The sequence below is a fragment of the Pygoscelis adeliae genome, unplaced genomic scaffold (assembly GCF_000699105.1).
Source record: "Pygoscelis adeliae isolate BGI_AS28 unplaced genomic scaffold, ASM69910v1 Scaffold62, whole genome shotgun sequence".
Taxonomy (NCBI): Eukaryota; Metazoa; Chordata; class Aves; order Sphenisciformes; family Spheniscidae; genus Pygoscelis; species Pygoscelis adeliae.
In genome coordinates, this window is record NW_008824401.1 from 4,103,389 (window position 1) to 4,111,582 (window position 8,194).

Sequence of the window (8,194 nt, forward strand, 5' to 3'; positions counted from 1 at the left end):
AGAGTAGTCTCAGAGGGGGATCTAATTAGCAAAAATGCATTCAAACATGATTAATTTGTAATCCTGGCACCAGCTGTATTCAACCAAATGCTATACTTTATGAGACAAACACTAGTGAGTTTTACATCTGTTTCATGCTAAGATAACATCTGTTTTATTCACTCACAATACTTTTCCAATTCTACAGCAATTTATACTTTTCCTAGTGTTCCATGTCAATAAAAACATACAGACTTATGGGTAAGCATTGTAAGAGCACGTTTATCTTTCTGTATATTCAATTTGTGAGTCTTTAACAAAGAAGTTATTGCTGTTCCAAGGAAAAAAAAAGAACACTATCCTCCAGGATACATATAGAGTTTCATACGATTTCAATTTATGCAATTGTATCCTAATAATATTAAGCATTCAAAACAAAATACAAAGGACTTCCTCTCAAGGGCAGTGCAAAAATTCTAGAGCTTAGGTTTCCTCAAACTCCTTAACCAAGTCATTCAGAATACTGAGCAAGCAGGCAAAGTCCGAGTTGAGTTTTTCTATAAATAAAGAGCATAAGCAAAGCTCCAACTACTTTTCTTTTTGACAAAGCTAAAACACAATTTGTGTAACTGAAAATATTTTTTAGTTGTTCAATTTAAGATCAGAAAGATTATAACGTTATCTCAACCATACAAGTGGAAACTCAATACAGACAGCTGCTATCAGTGTTCCTGGTTGAGAATCATGCCTTCAGCAAACATATTTAATCCTTGTACATGGTCTCTTGGCTGGCTAACCTCATGCCCATCTGTTAGAATGGCACAGTTCCTACTCAGATCAGACTTTTGATCCAGAGTAAAAGTACCCATGACAACTCAACAGGTACCTCTGGAAAAGTACCACCAAAGTACTGGACTGCCCTCCTTCTCTTTATGGCTTACGCATTCATTTTGTAGAGTTCTAATTAGGTGGCTTCCTGTTTCCCCACTTTTTTTCATCTTTCTTTTATATTCAAAATGTAAAAAGGGAAAATACAAGCACTTCAGAGAAGGAATCCCAGAATTCTTATCCTGCATGTCTTAAAGATTTTAAATTTGATATTTTTATTCCTGACTTCTTGCAAGCAGCAATTTTATTAAAGTAAAATTCAGTAATAGTAGTCCAAATGCTTACTCAGAAGGGATGAAGAACAAATGAAAGCTCTGAAGTTTTCCTGTTTGTGTTACAGTATTAATTTGCTATGTGGCCTTGGTTCATTCCTGTTCAAAGTTTCTTCAGAGTTTGCATTTGAACAAGCAATACAACAGCTGACATGAGAGGTGATGCAATTCTCCCCCTGCCTCCCCATTTTGTTATTTTCATAGTAGATCCTGTTCCCAGACGATACTGTACTTGAGGAGCAGTCACTAAACTGCTATTGAAAAATCACTGAAAATAGACTAGCCATTTTATATGTGTCATGCCAAAAAGTTTTCAGAAAACTGAGAAAGGATTTTTGGATACAAAATCTGTTTTGGCTTTCACCATCATAAACAGAGATCTCTGTTGCTTTAATGTATATGAGAAGAGATTCAAACTTTTTTCTTCAAAATTGTTTAGTCAAGATAAGTGATTATAACCTTCTGTGATCCCTGCTGGAAGCGTACACAAACACAGCTTCTGACTACGTGACATGGTATTCTGCATTCTCATTTTTTTTCATTGTTCTTTCAGGAAGTCTTGGAACAAAAAAAAAAAAGAATACCAGTCATGTACCTCTTTCACAGCATAAACCACTCTTCAAGATCTGCATTTTCAGTTTTTCTGGTAAGAAAACAATTTTACATCTTTCTCCAATAACCATGGCAAATTTGTAATAGCAGGCATATCTATTAGCAAATAAGAACAAGATTCACACACACTGCAGCAGCTGAAATCAATGCACTGTTGAAAGCCATATTCAAAATGGAAAAGAACAGTGTAACAACCACAGAACAGTTTTTCTTGTTGGGTGAACCACTGCTGGAAGACACCCAAAACTGAACTGGCTTTCTATGAATTGCAACTGAAATTACAGAAAGGCAATCACTACAAGTGTATGTGCAAGTTGTGACTTCAATTATGTAGAAGTTAAGAATCATGACTTTGCATAATGAACTCTTTTTACTTGCAATTTTTAGGGTTGAATACAATTGGCAAACTGCACAATTTTGTAACTATGCAATCATGATGTTTATATATCAATGGGGTCTTCAGGACAAGAGTTCCACCTTTTGTACCTAAATGGTATATGTAAAAACCTCTGTCTAGTTTAGTGCAAAAATGTCAGATAAGCACTGCAGACCTCCTTCTACTGATGTACAAAGAGAGGAGTACCTTCACATAAAAGAAAAAATGACAAAACAAGTCTCCCATTACATCTGGCTATATTGATTTAGTAGCCATACATACGCTTTTGTGTATGAATTCTTACCATCTGACTAATTGTAGCTTATTGGAAGAAAGGAATAAAGTTCAGGGAGCTAATAAAAATTGTTGTTATACAATTTTTATATCTGAGTTCAGTAACATAAAATCCCCATATTTGCAGTTTACAGCCAGAGTGACTGAAGTTACTAATTTAAAAGGTATGGAAATATAACTGATTTAGAATTTATTTTCTATGTTTCAGAGCAGTGGTGATGCACTACTATGTTTCATAGGTATGGGGGTTAATGAAACACTGGATGTGTATTTGTATTGCATCTGTTTATTCTATATGTAATCTTTAATAAAAATAAAATAGAACAAAATAACCTCTGTGCTTCATTAAGCAAGGCATGGAATAATTGTGTGCCAAGGATTAGACTACAGTCCTCCCTTCTGAGAATTCGGGCTGGGGTACGTATTAAAATAAAACTTACCTTTCAAAATGTTTAGAAAATTCAGTTAACATATGCAAAAATATATGCTTTGGCCAAACTATAAAATGTTAGAGAGAAAAAAGCAATTTTTCCATTTATTTTCAACTTAATTTTCCAGGATCTCAGATTTTTCCATAGCATATTTTATTCTTGTCTTTTATTAATATATGGTGTGTACTGTAATTGTAAGATTAGCCAATTCAGAAGTGTTGGAAAACATGTACATACATCTAGAGACACTACAATGTCCACGCATACATATAGGCACAGAGATGTCTATATACTGTTTTACAGATGTTAGGATGAGCCTGCCTGTCTCAGCTTTACAGGAAACTTCACAGGCTCTTCATACGTAGTATCTTCCCGTACTACTCATAAAACAGTATTTTGTTCAAACTTTATCTCATCCATGTATTCCTTCTCGGCTTAGCTAAGAGAAAGCGTATCAAAATACACAGTTTAGATTTCTTCTCTTGCTATTCTCACTTATGCCCACAAAATGCTCTGATATGGATACTGGCAAGAAAACAAGTCTAGACTATATTTAGGTTATCAGTAAAACCCTGGAAAGCTGAAAGCAGAGTCAGAGTCTGACTTGGCAGACAATTGCAGAAAATTTGATCACACTTGACTCATCCCCAACCTTCTTTGTATTTGCAAATAAACTGCATGGGATACTACCTGTTTGGTCTCAAGCTGTAATAAATAATTTGAGAACAAATCTTTAAAAGTACCTTTGAATCTTGCTTGGGATGTAAGTGTTTACAAAATAAATTGCATTTGTCTGATCAATCAAGTTAGAGCTATAGCCTTCTATTTGGGAAGTTATCCTTAGAAACAATGTAAGTTGAGAGTGCGTACACAAAAAACACAAACAGTATACACTCACTGAACACAGCTCCAAAAAGCAGGAGTACGTATGAAGCCTGATCACTTTTGGCTCTGTGTTACAACTGGTTATTTTATCTCTAATAATATGTGAAATCTCATTAAAGCTTTTCCTGTTATCAGTTTAAAATTAGCACTGTAGCCACATGCATTCTCTGGTGGAGTTCACATCTTACTCAGTGATCTCACATTATACCTTTTTCAGTATCTGCATCTCTTTCTCCTTTAACCTGCTGGTAGATGAACTTAATGCTTTTTAGAATCTTTCCATCGAATCGGCTGAAATTGCTCAGGTTCCAATGTTCTAGTTGTCATATCAACTTCATAGGATGAAATGAGAGCTACAGAGACAACAGAATCCAGACTAAAAATATCTAGACGGTTTTATTTCAGTTTTGATAGCTAATGGCATTCTAGCGTACTCAAAATGAAAACAATAATTATCAAATAAAATGAGCATTTAATCCATTGGGAGGCAACTTAATTGCAACTACAGACTTGCTTCTCTCAGTGAACTTTGTGTCCCTCTGTATCAGTTCAACAGAATAAAAATGCTGTATCCGTTATGTTCATACATTGCCACAAGACCATGCCTGTTTGTACTTCAAAATACACAATACCTGTGAAATTAATCAATACTTGCTTTTGGAAGGAAAAGGCAAACCTAAGGTGTACCTTCAACATATGTACAATCTATCTATATATTCAAAGAAAGATGAGAGTGGGTACAAAACAGTATTATATGTATAGTACAACAGCAATTGTTTCAGTAAGTGGCAACTATTTTTATTATGGGAACATAAATGTTTCTGGGACAGAAAAGGTATGTCGTATAGGAAAGACATATTGCAATGCAAGTATGCCAATTAAATATACGTCCTCTTTGAATAACATAATACATTGAGCTAACAGAGTGAATTTTAGGCATCTAAAAGGAAAATTACTCACCTGTTTCTTTTCTCTGGTTAAATTTAGATATGTGTACAGCTGCATTATTTTCCCATGCAATGATTCTAGGAAAAAACTAGTCAGGCCTGGATCTTGGGAATGGTTGGGTTTACTTTGGTGAATGTCTGAAATATGTTTTGAAGTTTGCACTTTTAGGATAACATTATATAAAATTAGTATTGAATAGTAAGAGACTGTGCCTAAGCTGTATTACAATATCACAGTATAAATACAATTAAAGAACTGTGTGCCAGGATTTTGCATATTGTTTATTTTAACTGTTTTTTGTTTGGTTTTGAATTGCTTTGGATAAAAGAAAGATGATTATAGAGCAACATACAGTAGATGGTTGAAATTCTGTTCTAGATAATGATCAATGGTTGGAAGAACCACAGCTACAACTCAGGCAGGAGCTGTGTAGCAACGTTTTTAGAGAAAAATTGGGGAAACATATTTATAGAAATGATCAAGTATTTAAAAAGTGGTGGAAAGTGAAGCACAGCTTTTTTAAAATTAAATTCCAAAAAATGAAATATTCTATTTTTGAGCAAGTTACAAAAATACATAAATAAATGAAATTTCAACTAACACTCTGTGCTGGTTTTGGCTGGGATTTTACCCTTCCGATTCTCTCCCCCATCCCACCAGGGGGGAGTGAGCAAGCAGCTGTGTGGTGCTTAGTTGCCGATTGGGGTTAAACCACAACTCATATTAATGCTCTATGAAAGCACTGATGAAACTATGAAAATTACTGTTACCTTAATATTGGAAAACCACAGGTCATTTTCATGCAGTGTAGCAACATAAACAGAAGTAAGAAGTCCAAGAGAGAGGGCAACAATTCCACCAACACTTATTGAGAGTATGTTCCACAGCTTTCCACCTGTATGATCTTGGAAGAAAAATATTTCACTCTGTAATTGTGAAACATAATTCAACTTAAAGGAATTTTGGAAACTCATTTATACATTGCCTGTGCTAGTACAGTTTACATTCTGTAGGTAAGAGAACACTTGGTTTTAAGAGGTCTTTATAGAGATGTGTTTTTATTTTCTCATATAGCAAACTCAAGAGTATTTTATTTACATGCAAAGTGAAATAAGGTGTGCCTTAATTGCTAAAATGTAGTTATAGGTTAAGAACACCATGATCCTATACAAATCTCAATAAATACCATATCTAATTTGTAAATCTAAATTGAAATATCCTCCAGGGCAACTTTTTTAATTAAGGCAATACAGGATGACTGTTAGATCACAAAGTAAGACTTCACATGTCTTAAAACAGCTGCCTGTGTTTTGGGGATTTGCTTGGTTTTTGTAAAAAACAACACTGAAGGTTCAGAAGTCTCACTAAATACACATAAAGAGACTGAACAGCGGCCAAAGCAGCCTTTGATAATGGTGTCATGCTTTGAATTGCAGATGACCTCCTGCTGACATCAGAATAAGATTATAGATGGAATGATGGGAAAGAAAGGTTGGGTTTCTAAGTAACTTGATCAATTCATTGTACACTTATGTTCCTGTTTTTTTAGTTGTTTTTTTTTTTTTTAATGTTGATATAAGGCTTAATATGGATCTTAGTGATCTGGAATTATATCTTTGAAATGGCTATTCCATACTGTGTGTGATGTCTACGTAATGGGTACCAAATACGCAATTCAATGGAACTGAGGGCTGGGCTGGATGAGAACTATGATCACTTTCCCATTTTGTATATAGCCTAAGTGTACTTGTGCAGAAACAACAATGTAACTTGCCTTTCATCTTACCCAAATTGCATATATAGAAACATTTGGAATTTAGATCAAAACATCCCTTAAAATAAGTTAATTAAAAAAAAAAACAAACCCAACAAACTTTGCAACTCTAAAGTTATATTTTCAAACAAAAATGTTGCCAGTATTTCATTATTTAAGTGTCTTAATTCGAGGATCTGTTTAATGTCTCACTTTTAAATTTACCTAGCTAGTTTGTCCTATAGTTAAAAAGCAATGGTTTCCAGTTAAATTCAGATTTCATGTGCAATCTGCTTATATTTAAGTACAACTCATCAGAGGTCTTCAAATCCTTTTATGTTACCAATGATTTGAACTGGGATTCATTTAAGAACCTACGATGGCTATATGAAATCTGACAGTTTGTCACTGATACTAAATGGAAAAAAATTATTCTCACCAATTTAAATTAGGATTTTAAAATAGAGATGAGATTGACACGCAGTTATCTGCATGCCCTCTGTCCCATCCAATTTATTTTGGTGATAGATATTCAAGTATGAAAATGTATTTGGTACATACCTAGTTCTAACCCGTGCTTAGGATAGATACCAAAAGCTAAACACTACTAAAAAGCCATAATGTTACAATCCTTTTCATTACCCACCAGACAGAATTTTCCCATCAGGCTTCACATTCTTCTCCTCTGAAGGCTGATCTTCAGCCGCTTCTGTGCCTTTTCCAGCCCTTCTCTGTCTTACGGTTGTCATGATGTCAGTCACTTTAATTCATTATTCTTCAGTCTGACTCCTAAATGGGCACATACAAGCAATACATCTTCCTACCCAAACATTCACTTAATACTGTATGAAATATCTGAAAACAGAACCATATTTTACTGCCATCAGAGACTTTGACTTACAGAACTATACTGTAGTTGAAGTGTATCTTACACAAAGGCAAGATTTTTTAAATTTGTACAACTCAGAGTGCAAATGAAATTACAGGAAACATTATCTTAAACTTGTAAAGACTTAAGTTCACAATTTTACGTACTCTTGAACAGGTTTTCATAATGATTCATTGTTCTGACTGCCCTTACTTCTGGCCCGTGGCTCAAAATGCACACCAGGCTCCACTTCTTTGAAAAAGTGTAAGCCCTTCAAGGAAAAATTAGTCCTTTTAGGGTATTTTAAAAAATAGAAAGCCAGTTGTTTAAATCTTGGCTTTCAGGAAATCCTGAAAAAGGGGGCCATAAGATGCAAAAATGATGCCAGAGAACGTATTATAAAAAACTAGAGAAAAAGCATTAAGAAAATGCTTGATGTTTTATACTATTAAAGCACCATAAAATTTGAAAACATTACAAAAAAGGCAAAAAGAAGAGCAGCTATTCATTCCCTTGTCAATTCCCAGGCACTCTTTGCTCTGTGAGCATGGTCCATACGTAAAGCTGCTTCAACCTGCCATTCTACATTTGAAAACCAATGATGTCCCATCCTGAATGCAAAAATCTGCTACCATTCCCAGAGCGCAAACAGTGATACTTGTGTTACCACTGGTGTAACTGACTGGTAACAGGAATGCTCTAAGAAATATACCTCAACCGCACAACTTTGTTGTTGTTTTAAAGTTTTTGCAGCGGATTAGCTTCGTCTCTTCCCCACATGCCTGGGAAAACACCTGGAGGGAACTATGTGAGCATCTATCTAAGTTGTTTTTAAATAGCTGGTTTGTAGAAAACCTGACAATTAACTAATACAGGCAATAGGGTCAT

General features: G+C 34.7%; 1 protein-coding gene across 1 annotated transcript in view; it reads right to left on the bottom strand.

Annotated features, from left to right (window-relative positions):
* Nucleotides 1-7,187, bottom strand: part of DPY19L3 (dpy-19-like 3 (C. elegans)) — a 34,853-nt gene extending 27,666 nt beyond the window's left edge. The window contains exons 1-2 of the mRNA XM_009320278.1: nucleotides 7,085-7,187; nucleotides 5,456-5,589 (exon numbers count right to left, since the gene is read on the bottom strand). Coding sequence (XP_009318553.1) covers nucleotides 5,456-5,589; nucleotides 7,085-7,187 — 237 coding nt within the window. The remainder of the gene's footprint in view (nucleotides 1-5,455; nucleotides 5,590-7,084) is intronic.
* Between the last annotated feature and the right edge of the window lie 1,007 nt (nucleotides 7,188-8,194).